The sequence below is a fragment of the Notamacropus eugenii genome, chromosome 5, assembly GCF_028372415.1.
Source record: "Notamacropus eugenii isolate mMacEug1 chromosome 5, mMacEug1.pri_v2, whole genome shotgun sequence".
Lineage (NCBI taxonomy): Eukaryota > Metazoa > Chordata > Mammalia > Diprotodontia > Macropodidae > Notamacropus > Notamacropus eugenii.
In genome coordinates, this window is record NC_092876.1 from 71,943,709 (window position 1) to 71,968,400 (window position 24,692).

General features: G+C 43.5%; 1 protein-coding gene across 2 annotated transcripts in view; it reads right to left on the reverse strand.

The window, feature by feature from the left end:
* Nucleotides 1-24,692, reverse strand: part of MATN1 (matrilin 1) — a 50,695-nt gene that overhangs the window by 15,239 nt on the left and 10,764 nt on the right. The window contains exons 1-2 of one of the 2 annotated variants that reach the window (XM_072609630.1): nt 19,037-20,200; nt 12,715-13,061 (exon numbers count right to left, since the gene is read on the reverse strand). In XM_072609630.1, coding sequence (XP_072465731.1) covers nt 12,715-13,061; nt 19,037-19,442 — 753 coding nt within the window. In that variant the 5' untranslated portion in view covers nt 19,443-20,200. Of the gene's footprint in view, nt 1-12,714; nt 13,062-19,036; nt 20,201-24,692 lie in introns of those variants that run through there. The other variant, XM_072609631.1, reaches the window with a different exon arrangement.

Sequence of the window (24,692 nt, forward strand, 5' to 3'; positions counted from 1 at the left end):
AGAGACACAGTCCAAGAGTCTCCAGCCTGGCTATGACCAGATTTTGAAAAGGTCTGTGTGTCCTATTAGAGGGAAGTTAGGTTGTACAGTGGATAGAGGGCCAGATGTGAAGTCAAGAAGACTCATCTTCCTGAGTTCAAATCTGGCCTCAGATACTTACTATCTATGTGACCCTGGGCAAATGACTTAACTCTGTTTGCCTCAGTTTCCTCATCTGTAAAATGAACTGGAGAAGGAAATGGAAAACCACTCCAATTCTTTGCCAAAAAAAAATGAGGTCACAGAATCACATATGACTGAAAAAAAAATGATTTTACAAGTACAACAAGGTGTATCCTATCCCTGCACCTGTCAAGGCAGAAGCAGAGCATGATTCATTAGGTCTTAGAAGGGAATAACTGTGAGTGGTATTTCAGGCATCCATTGAATGAGACTGGTCCTGCTTTGGGTGTCGAAATCCCATCAGCTCAGTGGAGGGACAGCTGGGCCAATTCCTTGAAAGAGTCACCAAATGAGTGATGGCGAATCTGTCTATGGGTTTGATCCTATCCCTGTGTTGTAATCAAGGCCCCATGTGGCAGAGCAAACCCAAGTCATGCCCCTCAAGCTGCCCTGGCTCTCCCTCATGAATGCTGTATTACAGGTAAGTGTTCAGGGAAAAGGCTAAAATTACTGGGACAGCCCAACCAAATGATTTAAGATCAGAGATTTAGAGGTAGAAGGGACTCTAGAGGTCATCTAATGTATCCTTATCTTTGCAGTCCATCAGAGACAGGTGACTCACCTAAGGTTACACAGGCAATGAAAGACAGAGCCAAGAATCAAACTCATGGCCCTGTAACTCTGAGCTCAGTAAGGGACAAGTCTAACCACCAGGATCTGCAGATACATCAGTGGTTTCCTCCATCTTGGCTGGTCCCTCCTGAGCAGCCCTGGAGAAATTGCCTGAAAAGGGCTTTCCCAGAACAGGTGTATTCTCAAGCACATCCCAACTGAGATTCCTGAAGGGAGTCTCAGGTGTGTATTCCACTACGGCCTTTTGCCTGAACCAGCATATACAGAAGGTGAATGCCTCAGAACTCCTTCCCAGTGTCATAGTGGGTGGTCCAGAAGGAAATCTATCCCAGTGGATGAGACGATACAAGAGTTACCTTGGCCCAAACTGGAGGGAGTCCCCAGGGACAAAGGGCCATTAGCAGTTTGATGGCACCAGGCATTCTGGAAATCTATATCCCATTTGGTCAAACAACATGTTAGCCTGATTTTGCTGATAGTGGGTGGGACAGTTGACTCCACCTACTTCCAGGACCTTCTGTTCTTTCTTCTAGGACCTCCAAGCATCCTCAGATTGAGGCCAGATTTTTGGTAGTCTGGCCCAATAAATTGATAGAACCTAATGATCTTGGGTCTTAGCTAAAATGGGAATTCTTAATCCACAGATCATAGACAACTCCCAGAAGAAATCAGGGGTAGATTTCAGGAGCTTTGTTAATTTGGATTTTTTTTTAAAAAGTACATATTTATTTCCATTGACCTCTAACTGAAATCTAGCATTTCCTTTGATTATTTAAAACCATTTTTCTGAGAGGGGGCCCACAGATTGTCAAAGGAATTCATGACACGAATTAGGTTAAGAGCCCCCGTTCTCAAGGGTCTGCAGGGCAGCAAAAATTTCTCCAAGGTCTGAACTACAGGGTTTGTTTTTGTTTTGAGTCGGGGCCTGTATTTGTTGGGATATTTTTAGGAAGAGCTAAGAGTTGGCCAATCTCAGCAACCCTGGTCCCTGGCCTGAGACACATTTCCCGTGACTGGACATACTGGCCAACATCATGTTACAGTCATATTCTCCAAAAGAAGGTTCTGGAATTGGGCACCTGTGGCCTGCTCCTGGACTATCATGGCACAGATGGAGCGCTCGGGAGAAGTCCTATCCAGACACAAGTGGAATCATAGAAGCCCACCTGAGACTCAGTCTCCCTAGAGGAGGAATGCCATGCCTGCCATGCCACACAGACAAATGGGTCTTTACACAGACAATCTGCACCTGCTGCTGGTCTATCAATCCTAATAGATCTGACTAAGGCCTAGGAAATATGGACAGAGACCAGACCAGAGATCTCACTGATATAGTGAACTTCCAAGTGAGAAAATTCTCTCTACCATTCAGGCTAGTCCCTTCTCTGCAACTGATATGGTCTTAAAGAATAGCCTAGGCACAGAGAAGTTAAGTGACTTGTCCAGGGTCACACAGTCAGGCTGTGTCAAAGGCAGGATTTGAGCTCCATCCTTCCATGTTACATGGTCTGATGTCTGTAAAAGGGCCTGTGGGGATAATTGCTCTGCTGGTGGCCCAAATCTGGGATTTGGGGACAGCAGCTTTGCTCACTGATTGTGGTACAATGGAACCCAGTGATAGGAAGTCTGGGATTGATGAAGTTTTCAGGCAGTCTAACAGTGCTCCAATATTCTTCTAGCTAGTATGGGAAATGACAGAGTGCTGCAGCCACCAAAGTGGTGCTCATGTGGAGCCCAAATGAAGTTCTCCTTCCTGCCCAGCACACAGTTGTTCTGTCTCAGGTAAATGGCAGGAGAGAATACAGGGTTTGAGTGTGGAAGAGAGATTGATTGGATTGTGGGTGAGGACCTCCTCTGCCTCAGCTACCCTGTAGACATCCCAGGAATCCTGACCACAGAGAGAAAGATCTGAAACAATATTTGGGTGGGTAAGGGAGGGAGTCTGCTGGATGCAGTGTACAGCTTCCCAGAATTCATAGGATTTAGAGCTACAAGGGACCTTAGAGATTAAGTTCAACCCTCTCATTGTACAGATGAGGAAGCTGAGAAGTCAGTAAAGTTTAAATTCGAATCCTGCTTCAGAATCAGTCATGTGACCCTGGACAATTCATTTAACTTCTCTGTGCCTCAATTCCTTCATCTGTAAATTTGCATAATAATACTACCAACCATTTGTAATTCATGAGACCTTTCTCAGTATTAGTGAGTTGGATGGAATATAGATAGATAGATAGATAGATAGATAGATAGATAGATAGATAGATAGATAGATAGATAGACAGACAGATAGACAGATAGATACGTATATATATATGTATGTATAAGTATAGAGACAGAGGGCACAGGGTGAGTTGAATATAAAGGGATGATATCTAAAAAATAAAATTAAAGGGAGAGAATATATTGGGAGGAGAAAGGGAGAGGTAAAATGGGATAAATTATCTCACATAAAAGAGGCAAGAAAAAGTTTTTACATTGGAGAGGAAGAGAAAGGAAGTGACAATGAATGAGTGAACCTTACTCTCATTGGATTTGGCTTAAGGAGGGAATAACATACACACTCAATTGGGTATGGAAGTCTATCATACCCTACAGGAATGTAGTGGGGAATGGGAGAAGGGGGGAGGGAATGATAGAAGGGAGGGCAAATGGGAGGAGATGATATTCAGAAGCAAAATAGTACCAACCTTGTAGGGTTGTTGGAAGGATCAAATAAGATGATTTTGTAAAATGTCTGGCAAACCTTCTTAAATGCTAGCTACTATTATTATTATCATTAGCAGTAGTAGTAGTAGTAGCAGTAATTCCTCACAGATGAACACAGTCCAGTCTACCAAAAGCCGATTCAACAGTAGCATTCCATAAAGATCTGGTATATTCTTTCATAATTGCCCTTATCCTTTCTGCAGCTCAGTCATCTGAGAGCTACTCATTTGGGCTCTAAGGTAGTAGAAGGGAAGGGTTTTGACTATATCCTTCAACTCCTGAAGAAGCCCCTCCAAAGATTCCAATCAAAGGTTATTTTCAATAAGATAAGGAGAGTGATCCTGTTGACAGCCTGCCCCCTTATGAGGAACATGAAAAGGGCTACCATGATATAAGAGGGATCACCAAGGGTGTTAATCTATAAATATCTTGTACTGAGTCAAGAACCCTTGGAAGGTCACCACTCATCCAGCAGGAGTCTAGAGGACTCCAGGTAGTACCTGGGGTCAGGACCACTGACTCCAAGCCATACCTATGCCATCCCTTCCTTCTGTGCTGTTGGTCTTCTCAAATATGGGGTAACTTTTGCCCCAGCTCCATAGTGTTTAGCGGCCCCTCCTGGGGACCTTACAATATTACAAGTAGCTCTGCTGTTGCGAGCCCATGGGAACCAGGCCCTACCTGAGCGCCTAGGCAAGGAAGGAGCACTACCCATCTGGAGGTAGAAGGGACAGAATCTAGACTGGCTAAACCAAAGAGTCAGTCTGATTTGGTACAGTGCAGAAGAGGATCCCTCCTGGATGATTGCCTTGCCATGGCGGAGGGGAATGCATAGCTCAATAAAACTATGAGCTCTGTCATGGAGAGTTACCCAAGACAGACAGGTCATAGTGGAGAGTTCTAACAAAATGTGATCCACTGGAGAAAGAAATAGCAAACCACTCCAATATCTGCTAAGAAAACCTCATGGACAGTATTCAATAGCTTATGAGGTCAGGAAGAGTCAGACACACCTGAACAAGTGGAGTAGGTGATAATCAATTGATTGACAAACATTTATTAAACAACTGTCGTGCTAGGTAAGGCCTGGGAAGACAAAAAAGAGAGGCAAAAGACAGCCCCTGACCTCAAGTGGCTTACCTTCTAGTAGAGGAAACAATATGTAAATAATTAGGTGCGGATAAAATGCATAATGAGTAGATGGAAAGTCTCTCACACAAGAGGCCAAGGGTCATGTATAAGGAACAGCAGGTAGACCAATGTAGCTGAGTTGTAGAGTGTGTGGAGGGGAGAAGAGTATGAGAAGTCTGGAAGGATGGTAAGGGACCAGGTTGTGAAGAGCTTCGAAAGGTAAATAAAAGACTGTGCCATGTCCTGACAGACCACAGCTAGAATAACGTCTTCCAATTCTGGGCATCGCCATTGAGGAAGGACGTTATGATAAGCTAGAGTGTCCAAAAGAGGAACAACCATGGTGAAGAACTTGAAGATGACATCATATAAGTGTTTGTTGAAGGAACTTAGAATGTTCAGTCTGAAAAAGGGAAGGCTTGGGCTGGATGTAATAGTAGTTTTCAAAATTCCCAAGGGCTATCCTTTTGATAACAATAGATTTGTTCTTTTTGGCCCCAGAAAGTGGAACTGGCAGTAATTCATCTATCCATTCATTCCTAGGATTAAAGATCTAGACGCGGAAGAGCACAAAGAGATGATCTATTCTAACCCTCTCATTTTTACAGGTGAGGAAACTGAGGACCAAGGAGACTAACTGACTTGCCCAACATCACACAAGTAAGTATTGAGTTGTATATGAAATCTGAAACCAGGCCTTCTGAATCCAGACACTATTCTTTCCACTGTAAATTTCCTGTTCATTCCTATTAAGCATCTATTTTTAGATGCTAAAGGAGATACAAAGGTTAATTAATACATAGGTCCTCTCCTTGTAGACCTTGCAGTCTTCTGTGGGAATAAGGCAAAAGCTAGATCACTATGATGTGCAATATTACATGATTGTATATTAGACAGGTTCAAAAATATTTTGTGAGGTCTGAGGGGGAAGGTCATGATGGGATCAGGAAAGGATTCCTGAAGGAAATGGCATTTGAGTGAGGCTTTGAAGGACAGGTAGAAATTCAACCAGTGAAAATGAGGAGGGAGGGCATTCTAAGTATCAGAAGCAGTGAGAGCAAAGATATGGAGAGTGTGTGTCTAGAAGGAGATCATGATTCAGTTTGGCTGGAGTGTAGAGTTCAAAGGGGCAGCAAGACTACAAAGGTAGGCTGGCATCAGATGGCAAAGGGTCTTGGGTAGAAGGCAGAAGAGTTTGAGCTTGATTCCCAAGCTGGATGCCCACCAACTGCCAACCAGTTGCCACCCACAGGGCAAGCAAACCAGCCTGGCTGAAGGGGCAAGGCACACTCAGTGCCTTGGGGGGTAAGGGGGGGTGGCATGTGTCAGGTGAGTTAAACTACTCCCACTACTTCGAATAATACTTCCCCTCAGAATCCAGCAGAAACAGGCCAGGAACCTGAGCCCATGAACCCCAAAAATAACAGGGCTCCCCACACCTCTGAGCCTCCAGCTGAGCCCCTGCAGTGTGATCTGGCAGCCTCCACTATTCAGCCCCATCTTCCTCAGCAGCCACAGCAACTAAAAACCCAGAAGTGAAAATTCTCACCACAAAAGTCCTCTGTGTATTCAGGTGGCTCAACATCACAAATAGCTAGAGTTTTATCAGTGGAAATAACATTTTAAAATATGCATTGTCAACTGCTTTACCACAGTAAGCTGTAACCTAAGGACCACAGGGGCCTTTGCATCCCTCTCACTTACAGCTGAAATCTCCGATGTTTGTCATCTCTTTCCAACCAAATGTGAGCCTTCAGAAAAGGGAGCTGTCTTACTTTTCTGCTTATATCCTTAGCACTTAACACAATGCTTACTTAACACATAGTTAGCACTTAATAAATTTTTTCATTCATTCATTCATTTACTAAGCTATAGGGAACCACTAAAGATGTTGGAGCAAAAGAAAGATATAACTAGATCTGTGCAAAAGAGGAATTGTTTTGGCAGAAGCATTAAGGGTATATTGAACTGGGAAAAGAATGTTGCCTTGAAGACCTTTCAGAAGGCCTCTGTAACAGCCCAGGAAGGTGATAATGAAGGTTCAGACAAGAGAGGCAGCTGTGGAAAGAGAGACGATGGGGACAGAAGCAAGAGATACTCTAGGGACTGCTTCAAGAGTCCTTGGTAATTGACTGGATACAAGGTATGAAGGAGAAGGAAGTGTCACATCTGACCTCAAGGTTGGGGACAGAGGAGACGGGGGAATACTGATGCCATAGACAAAAACACAAAGTCAGAAGATAAAGATAATTTAAGGGGGGAATAATAAGCTCGGTTTTGCTCACTCTGAGTTGGAGGTCCCACAGGGATACTCAGGTAGAAATTTCTTATGGAGAGCTAGAAATAGAGCTCTGGAGTTCAGAAAAGAGGAGAGGACACAAAGGGTATATATGTGTATATGTGTCTATCTGTGTGTCCATGTGTTTGTATGTGAGACAAAGAAACAGAGGTAATACTGGGGAGGGAGAGACAGAGAGACACAGAAAGAGTAGAGAGACAGAGAGAGAGGAGACAGAGTCAAGGGGGAGAGAGAAAGAGAGAGGAGAGACAGAGACAGAAAGAGGAGTCAGGGAGAAGGGAAGGGAGGGGAGGGGAGGGGAGGGGAGGAGAGGAGAGGAGAGGAGAGGAGAGGAGAGGAGAGGAGGATATTATGGGTTTAGAAACTTAGGGATGAATGAGAATGTCCAAGAACAGACCCTAGAGAAATACCCACATGAGGAGTGGGGTGTGAGGAGGGAGGAGAGATCTGACAAAAGGCGAGAGCAAAATGAACGAGTTGGAAGAGTAACTAAAGAGGTTTACGGAGGAGCAGGGAAGTATGAGTTCCCAGAAGTCAAGGGCACAGAGTGAGAAGCAGAGGGGTCAGCAGCAGCCTCTTTGAAAGAGAATATAGACAAAAACAAAGGGCACCTCATTTAGCCATGAGGAAGTCACTAATGCTCTTTGATAGAGAAGGTTCAGGAGTTCGGTACAGCTGGGCTTGGAACTCAGGGAGCCAAATCAGCTTCATGACCATGTAGATCCAGGAGGTTTAGGAGATCATGGGAGTTCTGGGTCAGGGAAGTTTTAATACATGCTACTTTAGTACATAGGGATTACACCTGTGACATCATTACTGTTGGGAATTCCCTTTGCCAATGCAAGTTCACATGATCTCTGTAACTTGAAGTCCAGAATCAGAATGCCTAGATCACTGAGAGATCACTGAATTGGTATGTGTCAAAGAAAGGATGTGATCCCAGATCTTTCTGGGTTTACGTTCAGATCCCTCTTCACTCTACCATATTGTCTCTCATGGGACTATACAAGGTGGAAAAAGTCCTGGGACCAAAAGTAAGATCAAGAGAAAGAGCTGGTGCTGTGGAGAGTAGCCCACAAGATGGTGAGGACTAACGCCAAAAAAAAAAATCTTAGCAACTTTTACAAAGAATGATTTCTTTAGAGAGGGGAGGATTTAAGTTCACCATCATCTGTGCCTATGACAGTAGATACAACAGGAGATTCTCCATCACCCATCAGCCTTAAGTCTGGTCAGGATGCTGCCTTCTACAGATAAATCTACTGAGTGACCATTTAGTATACTTTAACAGGGTTGGCTAATTGTTGATGGGAAATAGATCATAGCATTATAAGGTCATAGATGTCAGAGTTGGAAAAGATTTTAGGGGCTATCTAGTCTGACTGCCTCAATTTTCAGAGGAAGAAATTAAATGCCATAAATGACTTGCCAAGGTCACATGGTCAAGCATAATAAAAACCACTGACATTGGAGCACTTAAAAGTTTGCAAAATGGTTTACATAAGTAACACTCTGAATTCCCTCTCCTTCTTAACTTGATAATCCATAAATAATGCCTAGAAACATGAGCAAGTTTCCCAGCACATTTAAACAAGGCTGCTGTTATTTCATTTCATCCAATGGCTTTCAAAGACTTTTCACACTTAGTCTAAAGTCTTTTCATTGGTCTAGACACTGCCTCACCTAGTTAAAATGATCTGGGATGTCTCAACCCTATCCAATTCAACATGTATATCTCACAACAAACCCATGAGATAGTGACTAGAGGCACCTTTAATCCCCATTTTACAGATGAGGAAACTGAGACCTAGAATGATTGTGTCTGTCCCAAGGTTACAGCTAGTGAGTGCCAGAGGAGGGATCTAAACCCAGGTTTTCTTGACTTTAAGTCTAGCATTCTTCAAGTAAAAGAAGTAAACCTTGAACCCAGGTCCTAAAGCATAACTTATTCTGCATAGGTTCCCAAAGTGAGCAATCTGGGGCGGGGAGGCTGGAATGATGGGGTGGGTGTAGTCACTGAGGGTACAACTGGGAGGTATTGAACAAAAACAAGAGGAAGGTAGAAGCATAAGGAAAGAAGAAAAGAGAAGAAAATTTTGAAAAACCATTCGCACAGGTTTCATCTGTTGAGTAACAGAGTTAGAGTCATAGTGATTACATTATTTTCCAAATAAACACACAAAATGCAAATTATAACCTATCAGCGGTCGTTTGCCTACAGGTCTTAACAAGCAAGTGTTATCAAGTCAACTTGTTGCATGTGATAAATCCAGCATGCATCAGCAAGAATATGTGTGTGTAATGCCATGTTTACAATGCCATACTATAGAGTTACATGATGCAATACTGCCTCATCAAAATTTCAATGCAAGAAAAAATCACAAATTTACAAGAAATTATTAAATTTAAGATACATCATCTAAAAATATTTTTTATATTTTTTGAAATGATTTAAATTTCCCCAAAAAAAATCTGTTAAAAGGTTAAATAAAGTAGATTTCCGGGGAGGGGGGGGAATGCTGAGTAATTTTTTTTCTGAAGGAGGTGGTTGGCCAAATAAGTTTGGGAACCTCTGATTGAGTACATGCTCTCACTGCTCGATAATTTTCCAGTCCCCCATTCTGCAGTTCCTCATCACTCCCAGCAGGCGTCTCCAGAAGATGCTCTAATCTAACTCATTCTTCATCTCCAAGGTAGGAGGGGGAGAGGTAAAAGACATGTCTTTCCTTCCATCTTTGCCCCCCAAAAGGAGGTAAAATCTCTGTGTTTCCAAGCCTTTCTCTGTTCTTGGGCAGGGTCATCATTAGTGGGAAATCTCCAAGAATGGTCTGTCTGATGGGAGATAGTTCTCCCACAACTACAGAGATGTGGATGTTGGCGCCCTGGCAGGAAATGGATCAAAGCAACAATGTGCTTGAGGAAGGGGCTTTGGAACAGATGGGAGCACTCTGATCCTTGCTCATCCAAGGGAGTGTAATCGGAGCCAGGAGGCCGAAGCCTTCCACCCACCCCAGTCTAGTATTCGCTCCAAAAAGCCTTAACCAACACGGGCCACAAGATGGCACCCGAGTCCCAGGAACGGGGATGTAGGCTTCTCTTTGGAGAAACTGTCTGCCTTCCCGGTCTAAGGCAGATAGCAATGGGGCAAAGAAATGCATGTGGGTCCAACCCCGCAGATCCAAACCAAGACCCCTGCCCATCATGAGCCTCACATGTGCACAGCTGGAGCCAGGGAAGGAGCATGCTCCACTCAGTAGATTCAACGAGCTTCCTACTTTAAAAAGATGATTACCTGTTAGAATTGAGCAAGACCCTAGAACACAGGCTATCAGAGCTGGGAGGGCCCCTAGAGTACAGAATGTCAGAGCAGGGAAGGGCCCTTGAAAATCCAATCCATCTTTTACAGTCTGCCCCATCTTTTCTATTCCCACTGTATCCATTTTAGTTCCCCTGTCTGTAAATACTCTCCTTCACGCTCACCCAGGCCATTGTAAGTACCAATGAGCTCATCTTCCTATCTCAATTCTATCCCATCTCCAATCCATCCATTATATCATGTCTTAGTAATGGCCCTATTTCAAGATACTGATGACGTCACTCATTTACTCAACAACCTTCTCTGGCTTAACCTTTCCTGTACAATAAAGTGTGGCTGCCACTTCTGAGAGGTAGCCTGGTGTTCTTGGAGTCAGGTGTAATTTGGGTTTGAATTCCAGCTCTGATACCAACTGTGTGCCCATGGACAAGACATTTAATCTCTGAGAGACTCATGGTCCTTTATCCACGAGATCAGGACACCTGCAGTATCTACTTCGTACGTGGAGTTGTTAAGGCCACATGAAATAACATATTTAAAGTACTTTTAAATCTTGATGTAATCAACTCTTATTATATCCTCCCCAGTCCAGATCCAGCCTACCTTTCCAGCTTTTTCTTATTCTCCTCTCCTTTGCATACTCTCTATTCTCTTTTACCCCCATACCTCTTTGCCTTCACTACACCATCTCTCATCCCTCGAATAGATTCCTCCCATCTTTGTCTATTGAAATCCTTTCCTTCCTTCAAGGCCCAGCTCAGGAACCATCTCCTCCATGAAGACCTGTCCATCCCAGAGCAAGTTTTCCTCCCCAAAGTCCTCCCAGAACTTTGCCTGAACCTCTTTTTTATTTGTATTTATCACACTCTTTCTTTTAACCTTTTAACCAACTAGTTTGTAAGGTCCTTGAGAGCAGGACCTGTCTCCCAACCACAGAATCTCAGAATTGAAAGGGATCTCAGATGCCATCCACTCCAACCTGAACAAGAATCCTAGCTCATTATCACCCCCAGCTGCATATGTAAAATCTCATTTGGTTTTTGTTGCTGTATCTTTTTCATTATTATTTATTTTTAGATTTTGATATTTGCTTTTGTAAGATTTTGAGTTCCAAATTTTTCCTCTCTACCTTCCCTTCCCCATCCCCAAGACAGTATGCAATCTGATACAGTCTACACATATATAACCATAATAAACAAATTTCCATGTTAGTCATGTTATGAAAGAAGTATCAGAACAAAAGGAGGAAACCATGAGAAAGAAAAAACAACAAAAGAAAGAGAAAATAGTAGTTTCAATCTGCATTCAGACTCCACAGGTCACTTTTGGATGTGGATAGTATTTTGTATCATGAGTCTTTTGGAATTATCTTAGATCATTGCCCTGTTTGGTTTTTAAAGACCTTTCTAACCTAATGCCTTCCTGCCTTTCCAGATTTCTTACTTCTTACACATACTCTACAATCCAACATCTCTGGCTAACTTATTAATCTTTGCATTCAACATTCCATTTGCCCCTCTACCCACTTCATTTTCACTAGCTGTCCCTCATGCCTACAATTCTCTCCCTCCTTACACCCTCTCTTAGCGTCCCTGGCTTCCGTCAGGTCTCAGAGAAAATCCCACAATCTGTAAGGAGTCTTTTCAAGTCCCTATTAAAACTAATGTTTCCCCTCTGTTGATCATTTCCAGTTTATTCCATATATATCTTGTTTGTACAGAGTTACTTACATTCTGTGTCTCCCCCATTAGAGTGTGAAGTCCTTGAGAACAGGGACTGTTTTTTGCCTTTCTTTGTATCCTCAATGCATAGCACAATGCCTGGCACAAAATAGGCACTAAGGAAATGCCTATTGACTCGTCCAGAATTGACTACAAAATCTCTAACAAGTGGTCATGAGGTCTCATCTTGGATCTCTCCAGTGAATAGAAATGCAGCCCCTCCCAAAGTAGGCCATTCTACTTGGGGACCACTCCGTTGTCGTTGGTAAGGAGTTTTTCCTTTGTCAAGCCTAAATCTTCTTCTCTCCCAATTCCATCTAATTCTACCCTCTGGGACCAAACAAAATCAGTATAATCCCCTTTTCTCCATAGTAATCCTCTTTTTTGGTTGGAAGTAGATTGTGAAAAGCTTTAAAAGCCAAACACCTAGTAATACTAGGAAGCCATTGATGTTTACCGAGTGGGGGAATGACATGGAACCTTGAATAGAAGCTCATCATTCCTCAGAGTTCATATATCATTCTTGTCATCCTTCCTTCCCATCACCACCATCAAAACCACACTCAGTATCACCTAGCATCACCACTATCTCTACCACCATCACCAAAAAGATGATAAAACCCCTAGAGAATTCTTAAGAACATTGAGAGGGTTGATGACAAGTATTTCTTGCCCTGATGAGGCTTAGCATCTAGTACCAAGATACCAAAGGCCTAGACTCCTAAGAAAATACAATTGATACCTACCTTACTGATCTCTGGGAACTTGAGTCGGGCTCCTTCAACCTCACTGAAGGCCTTGTTGATAGCAAACTGGATGGCCAGGCCTGTCATGGTGCCTGTGGATAGTGGTTCGATCTTTCGCACGGCCTGAAGGAGGCTGGCCTTGGTCCCATGAGCTTTGAGGGGGAACTCATGCTTGACCGCACTGGCATAGTTGACCACACCTACTCGAGTTGTGTTGGGCCCCACATCTAAGGACTCGATGACTTGGGATAAAAAGACCTTGATCTTTTCAAATTCCCGGGGCCGCACACTTCGGGAGCTGTCGATGATGAACACAAGATCTGTGGGTCTTGTCCTGCACAGGTGCCCTATTTATGGGAGGGGAGATGGAGAAGTGTCAGAGAAAAAGAACCAAGGGGCATTTTCCAGGGCCAAGCCTGTGAAAACAGCTAGGCATTAAGAAATTCATAAGAACAACTCACTATCACGTCAAACGGAGGCAGTAATTACCCAAGCATTTGTGGATGACTTGTCCAGACTATTCAGGGCCAGTTATCCACCCCTTGAATTAAACAGGTTGTTTGTCTATGTTTAACCACATATTGATCCAAGAAGGAGAGCCTGGATGGGCCCTACAGTTTAAAGAAAGTAGGGAGACTGGGACAGGGTTTCCTAAGGAATTTGCTGATTGACCTGGTTCCCTAAACACACTCTAAGGAGTGGTTTCCTGCTCCTCTCACCACTACTGCTACTCAAAACTTAGTTATCCAATGCATAGCTAATAGTCAATTAGAATCCCAGCAGAGTAACCTCAGATTCAATAATCTTGGAGGACAGAGGAAGGTATTATGAAAAAATAAAAAGCTAGGAGTAAGGAGGCTTTGGCTTACAGTCCTGACTCTGCTATTAATTTGCCATGCAGCGTTAACGAAATCATTTCTCCTCTCTGATACTATTAGTCCATGTATAAAATAAAAGCTTGGATTATCTCTAAGATGCCTCCAGGATCTAACATTTTATATTTGCACATCCTTTCTGACTTTCTTTAAGAAAGCCTTTTTCAGCCCTTTCTAGCCCTGACATTCTGTGTTCTTAGGCTCCTCCCAGCTCTGATACTGAGTTCTGAAGGCTCTCCCAGCTCTGACATTGTGAGTTCTCAGGTCCCTCCCAACTCTGACATGATGCTCATATCCTACAAAAGTCTGTTCCTGATTCCCTCAGATGTCACCGCCAACCCCTTACACCCATTACTTTGTATATGTCTTGTGTTTACTTATCTGTGAACATATAATAAACAACAGAATATAAACTACTTGAAGGCAGATACTTTCTCACTTTAGTCTCCGTATCCCTACTCATAGCACTGGGCCAGGCACATAGTAGCACTCAACAAATCTTTGTTTATTAATTGTTATTCTGAGTTGTGTAACATATATTTGTCTCATCCTGGAAACTGTAACACAGATGGAAGTCCCGTGAAATACAGTTTTCCAGCACCGAGGGGCCACCTCATTGGTACTTCTAACTTTCATTGATCCAGAAGATAGTTTCCCTCCCCTACCCCACCCCTCAGTGCCACACACACACACACACACACACACACACAATCACACCACTTAGCACCACCACTCCCATTCAGAGACTAATTCTTCTACAGATCTGGTGCCTCTTAAGATATGAATTGACACATAGATAATACCAGAATACTGGAGTGGGGTAGGGGTGTGGGGTTACTTATAGAATCATAGAATTATAGTTAGGAGGAGCCATAGAAGCCATTCAGTTCAACCTCCTCAGATGAAGAAACTGAGGCACAGAGAATTAAGTGACTTAGGATCACACAACTAGTGTGAGGATTTAAACTTAGGTCTTCCTGACTCCAAGTCCCAATGCCCTGACACTTATTCACTGAATCATTGCACTCCCCAGCATCACCTGATCACCCTTTGATCCAATATTCCAAGAAAATATGTACTCATTCATTGATTCATTCAATAACATGTAGTAAATGCCTAGTGTATGCCTAGCACATATACAACAGTTCATAAATGCATTAGAGAGCCACCCCAAAAAATTTAATTCATGAGTTCTAGGGAGAAATCCTGCTAACAGGAGGGTATCAGAGACCACCTCCTAGAGAAGGGGGCATTTGAATTGGACTTTAAAGGTAAGATAGGAATTCAGTAGCTGGGAATTGGGGCAACTAGGTGGCACAGTAGAAGGATCATAAAGCCTAGAGTCAAGAAGACCTGAGTTCAAATCTTGCCTCAGACACTTGCTAGATCTACGACCCTAGAGAAGTCACTTTACCCTGTTTGCCTCAGTTTCTTCATGTGTCAAATGAGCTGAAGAAGGAAATGGCAAACTCCAGTATCTTTGCCAAGAAAACCCCAAGTGGGGCCACAGAGAGTCAGATGTAACCAAAAAATAACAGAGCAGGAATTCAGCAGTTAAAGAGAGGGAGGAAGGGCATTCTAGAAACAAAGAGATGGAGAAAGAATAGAGCACATGGGGAAAAGAAGGTGAGGTAAGGCAGAAAAAGTGGCATGATATTATTCAGGGTCTTGAACATCAGGCAAAGGACCAAAAAGCTGATAGTTTTCTTAGAGCTGCCTACACCAACCTGTCATTTTACAGATGAGGAAACTGAGGCCCAAGGAAATTAAGTGACTTGGTCAAAGTCATACAAGTATTAGGATCATAAATTAAGAGCTGGGAAATATCTGGGAAGCTATCAGGTACCATCTCTTAATTTTACAACTAAGAAAACTGAGGCCCAAGGAGGATAAGTGATTTGTCTAAGGTCACACAGATAGTAAACACCAGAGGTAAAACTCAAACTCAGGTCCTCCTACTTCAGCCCTAACACTTCTCCTCCCACGCTGCCATGATAAATAATGGAATATCAAAGTTGGAAGAACCTCAGAGAGCATGTAGTCCAATCTAGACAGACGCAGGGATTTCTCCAGCTGTCCCTGGAAGGCAGTCTCTAGGTCTCAGTTGTCAGAGACAAAGAAGTCACTACTTCACAAGGGAGGCCCTCCCACTATTGGACAGCTCTGATTGTCGTCAGGCAGTTTTCCTTATAATAAACCCCCAATCTGCCTTTTTAAATCTCCTTCCCCACCTTAACCAATTCCACCATTTATAACCAAGCAGAGCAAACCCCACTTAACATTAAAAACCAGTTGTGTGAAAGTGTGATATAACATAAGACAACATTACCTGGGGTTTATTGGTGCCCTAGGAGTGACATGTATAAGCAGGTACTAAATAATAGGGTTCAAGTCAGAGGAGTTAATGCTATTTCCATGACCAGGGAAGCAGGGCAGATAAGTGACTTAGCTAGCCTATTCCCAATAGCCTTAATGAGGATGTGTGTGTATGTGTGCGTATGAATGTGTGTGCGAGTGTGTGTGAGTTGTGTGTGTGCGTGAATGTGTGTGTGAGTGTGTATGAATTGTGTATGTGTGTGTGTGCCTCTATGGGGAGAGGTGGGGCTGATGTGGCAGCAGATGGAGGGGGGAGATTGTGAGAGGATGCAGAGGTGGAACAGACAGGCATAGTAAGTGATTGTACAAGATAAATAAGGGAGAGAAAGGTGCAAAATGAGTGTTTTGAACATGAGAGACCAAGGGAAGATGGTGCTAGAGACCTAAATCTCTCTAGCCCTCTCCCTTGCTCCAAATTACCCTGAAATGGCCGTACACTTAACTGGTAAGCACCTAACACATTAAAATGGAGTGGACACTGACCTGGAAATCAGAAGGCCCAGCCGAGATCTGTTTTTCACTTACTCCATGACTGTGGGGAAGTCAAGTCAAGTCAATAAACTTTTGTTAAGCCCTAACTATGTGCCAGGCCCTGTGCTGGGCCCACAAAACAACAACCACTACCAGTAATCACTGCCATAGCAATTATAATAGCTAATTCCCCAGTGCCTACTATGTGCCAGGCCCTATGCTAAGTTCTGTACAATTATCATCTCATTTGATCCTCACAACAGCCCTGGGAGGTACATGCTATCACCTTTTGGTTGCTGTGTTGTGTTTGTCCTTCACTCTCCAAGAGAACCATGACATCAAGATGATGACATGACTTGCAGTTGACTTGGATTTGAGTGAGGGAGGGCTGTGCAAAGTCAGCAACCTCACTTTCTTCTCCTTACAGATGAGGAAACTGAGGCAAACAGGGTTAAGTAATTTGCTCAGGGTCACTCAGCTAATCAGTCTCTGAGGCAGGATTTGAATTCAGGTCTTCCTGACTCCCAGTCTGGAAAGACAATCCCTGCCTTCAAAGAGGGGAAACAATAAAGGGTGCATAGAAGAAAAGTTCCTGAGTAGGGATATGTTACTAAAGTAAGGGAAGTGAAGGATGGCTGGTCTGAGACTCTCCTCAAAATGATAGTTCTGAGAGGAACTCACCAATGGAAAAAGGAGCTGGAAGGGGTGGAGGGAGAAGGCGAGACACTATCTCTCTGGGTCTCAGTTTCCTCTCTTGGTAAACTGAGATATTGCTTATATTAAATCTTATGTGGTTATTATATTATGTTGCTACTAGCACCTTCTGCCTTTTTGGAATGTTAAGCAATAATCAACCAATACGCATTGATTAAGCACTTCCTGTGTGCCTGGTGCTAGGGCTTTAAGACAAAGAATAAAAGGAGCTCACAGTGGTCATCCAGACTTCTTTAAAGCCCTCCTACAAGGAGAAACCTCTGCCTCCTCAGGTTATACTGCTATACTTGGGGCATCTCAGATTGTGAGAGTTTTCTTCTTAAAAGAGGACAAGATCTGCCTCATTTCACCTTCTCCACCTGGCTCCTGGTGCAGTCAGGGGAGACCTCACAGAGCAAAGCTAATCTCTTCCACATGGCAGCCCACCAACTCTTGAGCATAGCCACCAGTATGCCTTACTAACTTCTTAACTGGGCTCAATGGCCACATCTTCCCAGTTACCCAGAAACCCTAGCAGCCTGAGCAGCAGGATGGAGGAGCTGTCACTGTGTGAAATCTAGAATTAACCCAGGGTTGGGTGAACAAAAGGAGAGCTCAGTTGGACATCAATTTGGGATCTCAAGCAAATGCTCCCTGGATACTTCCTTCTAAGAATCAAAGCATGTTATTGAGAAGTCAATGAAGCTTTTCCTGGGAGTATATCAATGAGTCAGGGCAAAGGGAAGAGAGCAAATTCCCAACAGCTGTTGCCCTGTTTTTGCGTCCATCCCTGACTCTTCCACTGTCCCCTGTGCATCTCTATGCTCCCATCCCTCTCCTCCTCTCCCTGTCTCTGTCACCAACCTTATAAATCCCTTTTGCTCTGATCCTCTCCTTGTGCCTGCTCTCTCCCTGACTCTGTCCCTACCCATGCCTCTGTTTCTGCTTTTGTCTCTTCCCTACTCATCCCACCCCTGTGTCTCTGCTACCTGTGTGACCTTCAGCAAGTCATTCAAATTCTCAGGGCCTCAGTTTCCTCATCTGTAAAATGAGAGGATTGGATTAAATGAACTCAGAAATTCCTTCCATCTCTAAATCAATGATGCTATGACCCCATTTCTGTTTTTGATCCTGCCCCCACTCTCTATCTGCCCCTGCTCTCTCTCTGCCTCCTTTGGTACCCTATCCCTGAGCCTATCTTAGCCTCTATCGCCAACTCAGCCATTGCCCCTGGCTCAGATAAAACAATCAACAAACACTTATTAAGCACCTACTATGTACCAGACTCTGACTCCATCTCTGCCCCATCTCTTGCCTTATTCCTGCTCCTTAACCTGTCCCAACCTCCACCCTAATCCCTATACTTATCTCCACTGGTCCCCGCTCTGCTTGGTGGTGCAGTACACTGGTCTGAGAAGTTGGGAAGACCTGTGTTCCACTCCTCCTTCAGTCACTTACCAGCTGCATAAGCTTGGACTCCTACACTCAGTTTCCTCATCAAAAAAAAAAAAATGGAGATAAAATCAATCCCTCCTTCACAAGGGTTGTGAAGCCCAAGGAAACCAAGTGTAATGTATTTCTCAAAGTTCTAAATCAGTTAGCTATCTGAATTATTATGTTATTTCTTTATTCCTCCCTCCCCATCTCTGCCTCTCTGCTCCTGCTGCTGTCCCTGTTCCTCCCTACGCCCTGGACCCTGCCCTTGTCTCCCTATCTCTGCCCTGTGCCCTTTTGCTGAACTGTGTCTCCCTTCTCCCCAGCAGGGCTCCCTGAGCCTGGATGACTGCAAGTCTGAACCTTGAAGGCTCCAAGGAGGTAGCTCTCTTTAGTGGCCCTGGACTCCCTCACATCCTAGGCACCTCAGCCTTCTGAGCCACTGGAGGGGCAAATTCTGAGCCAGCCCTTACCTCTGACCTGTGGGGGTACCCCCTGAGCCCCAGGCTTCTGGAGAAGAACCAGCAGGCTGCAGAGCAGGAAGCCGGAGGAGAAGGTCCCCATCATGTTTCGTCGAGGCTGGAGGCAGACACCAGAGTGTCCCTGCAGCAGCTGGAGCAGAGGTAATAACTTGAAGGCCCCCCCCCCCCTCCAAGAGGCCAGGGTGAGGCTCCTGACTGACATGGGGCAAGGAGGGGGGCCAGGACGCTGAATGGATATGTGTGTGGTGGGGGGCAGGGGCGGGGAGGGAGAAGGAGGAAACAGGTTGGCATCCAAGCTGCTCAGTCTTGCCCTGCCCTGCCTGCCCACAAGGGCCCCATTGCTTGCAAAGGCAGCCAGTGATTCGACTGGAATGCAGGGAATCTCAGTAAATCCCATCAGGGACCAGGTAAGGGGAGGGAGAAGAGGGAGGGAAGGAGAGGAAGCAAAAAGATGGGAGGAGGGAAGGGATGGACTGATGACTTGGTTAGGATTGGGGTGAGGGGAGGGGCTTAGATGTACTCCACCTAAAATTTCCTGAGTAGCCCATGGGCCTAGGCAAGGTAGCCTTCCTCAGGGTGAGAGTCACTTTGACTGTGGTTTCACGTCATCATCTCCATCTCTCCTGGATGTTTCAGTCAGGGATTCCTTTTGCCTTGATATTTAAACTTCAGTGTTCAGGGATTGCTCAGTATAGGAATATATTAGCATCTCTATAGGGCTTCATAGACATCCTTTCTTTGGATCTTTACTGCAGCCCCATGGGATAGCTAGAAAGGAAGAAATATCCCCATTTTCCAAGTGGGGGAAATTCACTGGGGAAGCTCAAATGCCAAATTCAAAAGCAGGCTTCCTAACTAAAATCCAGCATCTAGAACCAAGGAGCTGATACTTCTTTGTCTTTTAACACCAGTCAGACAACCTAAAGGGCATTGTATTCAGTTCTAGGCACCGCATGTGAGAAAGATGTGAAGAGATCAGAGACCAAGGGGCTGGAGGAGGGGGGTGGCTTCAGGAACACTGGATAACAGTCTCCAGATATTCAAAGGGCTGTCTGGCATCATAGAAATAGAGTCAGAAAAAATCATAGAAGTAATCATCTAGAGATGGAAGGCCACACAGTCCTGTCCCCTATTTGACAGAGGAGGAAACTGAGGAACAGGGAGGTTTAAATGCCTTGTCCAAGGCCCCACAGTCAGAAATGCTGGTAGTAAGTGGCAGCATCCAAACCCAGTACTCTTTCTTCTACAATATGGTAAAAGCTAAGTCAGCAAGCATTTATTAAGTACTAACTGTATGCTAGGCACCTGGTAATGCAGAGACAAAAATTAAGCAATCTCTACTCTCAGAGAGTTTATGTTCTGTGGGGAGAGACAAACACACATATACAGACATGCAAAATATCTATTAGGTAACTGGGAGAGACGAGGCCACAGTAGTTAGAGGGAATCAGAAAAGGCTTTGTGCAGGAGGTGACATTTAAAACCTAGGGACTCTTAGAAGTGAACAAAATGAGGGAGTGCACTTTAAGCATGGGGGCTATAGCCTGGGCAAAGACTGAGAGATCACAGGGTCCTGGAGCTACAGTTACAAAGGACCACAGAGGTCATTTAACAGATGAGGGAACTGAGACTCCAGGAGGTTAAGGACCTGCCCAAGGTCACCCAGATTGTTAAACATCAAAGGCAGGATTTCAGCTCAGGTCTCTGACTCCAGATCCAGGGCTCATCTGAGTGATGGGATATAGCATATCATGTAGAAGGTCCAGTTTGGGCCATAAAGTGCACAAAGGATGAATCTATGACTTCCTCAGTATGGGTACTCCATCCACCAGGACAGATCACAGCCCATCCATGCCTTCTCATCTTGTGTCCTTTTCTTTTACTAAATTCTCTGTACAGATCCTACCCATGTAGTAGAGGTCAACTTCCAGATCTGGGTAGTGATGTTCTAGAATTTGAACAACCCATCTGCCATCCCTCATTCTCACTCCATAACCATCCCACTTCCTTTTCTGGTCCTATATGCCACTGGTGCTATCTTCTATGTTACTTACTACACAAGTCATGGTGCCAACTTATACTCACCAGTATATTGGTATACTGGCATATTGTATTCTCTGTTGCGTCACCTGTAATTTTAATTTTTTTGAGATCATGATTTCATAACCCTTTAGCATTACTGGGAGAAAATAAGCATTAAGAAGATAAACTTTTTCAGAAGCAAGCAATTTGCAGTCACTGTTCTGCCCCATTTCCCACATAAATTCCAACCCACTTTCCTCCTCTTCCTATCCAATTCCATATATATAGGCAGCTAAGGGACATAGTGGAAAGAGAACTGAGACTAGATTCTGGAAGACAAGTTCAAATCTTGTTTCAGGCACTTACTATTGTAACCCCAAGCAAGTCATTTAACCTCTGCCTGCCTCAATTTCCTTGAAAATCAAATGAGACAACATATGTAAAGCTCTTAGAACAGTCTCATAGTAGGCAATTAATAAATGCTTCTTCCCCTCCCCCCATCTCTGTCCAATTGCATGTCATAATTAGGGCAATAGACAATTTTCATCCACTTTGTTTTTCCTTCGTGGCTTATTGGTGCTGTACTCTCCTGAGTAAACTCAGATTTCACTGAATGTCCTAGAATTTGGAAAAATCAGCACAAAGTTATCTGCAAATTGGAGCTTCTAGGGGAGCTCGCTATATATAGGAAATTTCCTTTATTTATTTAGGTCATCCTTCATGTCACAAGCAACTATTTTTGCTAAACATGCAATTTCCTGTTTTATGATTGCCATTTGTAATCAGAGGATTGTCAAACTAGTTGGTATTTATCATTTCATCATTCAAGGGATCATTTCCCCATCATGTCTGCGTTAAATGCCTTTTCACAACCAACAAACAATAAATAAAAGAATCTTACATTTTCTTCACTTCTCTAGCAAGAGCCTCAAATTTGAAAGTCCCAGAATTTAGCTTTCAGGCCAAAGGAGGAATATCATGAAAAAAAAACCAGTATTGAAGAATACCTTGTATTGAAGAACTCCAAATTCAAAAACTTGGGGATCTGACCTTTTTTTCAAGAGAAGGGGGATTGCCTATGTGGCAAGCCTTTTGGTGACAGGAGAATGTCATGCATGGGGCCTTTGCTACTGGGAGGAGCTGTCTATCAAAAGAGTCTAAAAACACAACAGAGAGAAGCAAGGGATTTGGACCTTGGCCTCTCTTGTCAATCCGAGCTTTTGAGTTGGTATGACTCTGGTGGAAAGAGGAACTGCCTTTCTAGCAACTTCCCTTTCAGAGGAGTCCAGGTCCTAAGAGGAGTATCATAAGGCTGAATGTTTGCCCAGTAAAAGAGGAACCTACTAGAATATGGAGGTGTTGACTGTCCAGTAGATCCTAGTTTGTTTCCCTCTTGAAGATAGGGATGGAGGGTTCAAAACACAGAGTTTTGTTGAGCTTGGACACTCTAAGACCCTAGTATAAAATAGGGATTACCAGACAGAAAAAATTATGTTGATTATTTATGGAGAACTGTTTTTTGCTTGTTTTCTGCATTTATTTATGGGCTCCTGTGAGTCTTTTATGTTTTCTTCATTTTCTTTGGGATAAAGTAACCCCCCCCCACCCCCCCACAACTTATATACTTGCATTGTCACATTGGGTATTTTCATTGATTCTAGCAGGAGTCTTTGCTTTCATCTGCCAGTACAGGCTTTATTTGGAGATTTTCCTAGAGTAAACCCCAGGTAGAAACACAACCAGGCGGAGAGTCAGAGTTGTGATATTTTTTGGAGGAGGCCTCAAAATGAAACCTGATCCATGAGGTTCTGGATCACCTTATAGAAGAATTATAGAAATCTTACAGAGCAAAGAGAGTTGAACTCAGATAACAATATACACAACTACAGTAGTAGAAGTGAGAATAATACCAGAAGTCAGCTAAACCCAGATTAACTACAATGAGCAATCTTGGTCAGAAAAGATGACATGACACATATGTCCCTTCTTTCAACAGAGAGGAGAAGGAGCACAAGTGAAGAATGTTATACATACTGTCTGACTTGGTTACTTTGACTATCCATTTTTCTTAGTTTTTTTTCTTTGCTGCAAAAGAGACTGCAGTGAAAAGGGGGGTATATTTAGGAAGAGAGGAAGTATATCCGGAAATGACTGTGATATTTTCAAAAATATCTAACCAAAAAGGGGGAGGGGTGGAGAAAGAATATTCTCCTCCTCTCTCAGACTATGAGCTCCTGGAGTGCAGAAAATGTTATATCTCTATATATTTCTAGTTCTTAGTCCAGAACCAGACATGTCTATAGTAGGGACTTAATAAATGTTTGTTTCCTTCCTTAGTGCAGTGCCTGGAACATGGTAGGTGTTTAATAAATGCTTTTTGACTGGCAGAATGAAAAATCAATCAATAAGCATTTCCTGTTCTAGGACATTAAGGATTCAAAGACAAAAACAAAAGTCTCCACACTCAAGGAACTTATCTTTTGTTTTTATTTTTCAAGAAGTTTTCATAGCTATCTTTTATTTTTTATATCATCATATTTATTCCTAGTATCCCTCCCGCTCCCTTTCCCAGAGAGTGATACCATAATATTTTTAGAAGAAAAAATGTTTCAACAAAACACAACAAAGTCCTTTCACCGTGCCCTGTGGAATGCCTGTTCCATAAGCAACAAACTTTCCTTCATCGTAAATTTTTTTTCCACTCCCACTCCTTCTATCTATTAGCTATTACTGAAACCTTGCTCCCCCGATGACATAGCCTCCCTAGCCACCCATTCCAGTACTGGCTTCATCTTCACTCATTCTCCTTGACTCACTGGTCAAGGCAGGGGAATTAGAATACTCCTTGCTCCCCATTGCCACTTCCGGATTTTCCTCCTACTTCCTGAATCACTCAGTAGTCTCTCCTCTGTTGAGATTCATGTTACGCATATCTACCACTCAATCAGAATCCTGGTAGCTTTGTCTATAGGCCTTGAGGTCACTTTCCTTCCTTCCTCAGTGAGCTCAGTACCTGGTTCACAATTTTTCTCTCCTCCTTAGCTCACGCTAGGGAACGTCAACCTCCCTATTGACTCTTCCTCAAACCCCCTAACCGCTTAGTTTCTCAACCTACTCATTTCCCATGACCTACTCCTCTAATCCACCTCAGTCACACACAAAAGTAGTCATACTCTTGAACTTGTACCACGTATACATTCAAGAATTCTGAAATTCCTTTATCTGATCATAATCTATTGGCTGTTCATTGCTCCTTTTTGTCTTACTTTACAAAGCCCTATACTTCATTCATATCTTGACCTCCAATACTGTGACCTCTCAATTCTCTCCCATCTCCCCTATACTAGCCACTCTCTCCTCATGGCTATTCACTGTGAACTCCCTCTTCTCCCCTCTTTCTTATCTCACATCACTTATATACCTTCTGCCACTCTAACCTCCTTCACCTCCATCTCACATGATGAAGTGGCCTTATGCCTTACAAAAGTTAAGTTCTCATGACCCCATTCCATCCCATCTCCTCCAATAGATTGCCCCTCTGTCATTCCCACTCTTTCACTTATTTTCAATCTCTGCCTCTTTCCTTTACAAACATGGATTTAATTATCATCTCAATGCTAATGAT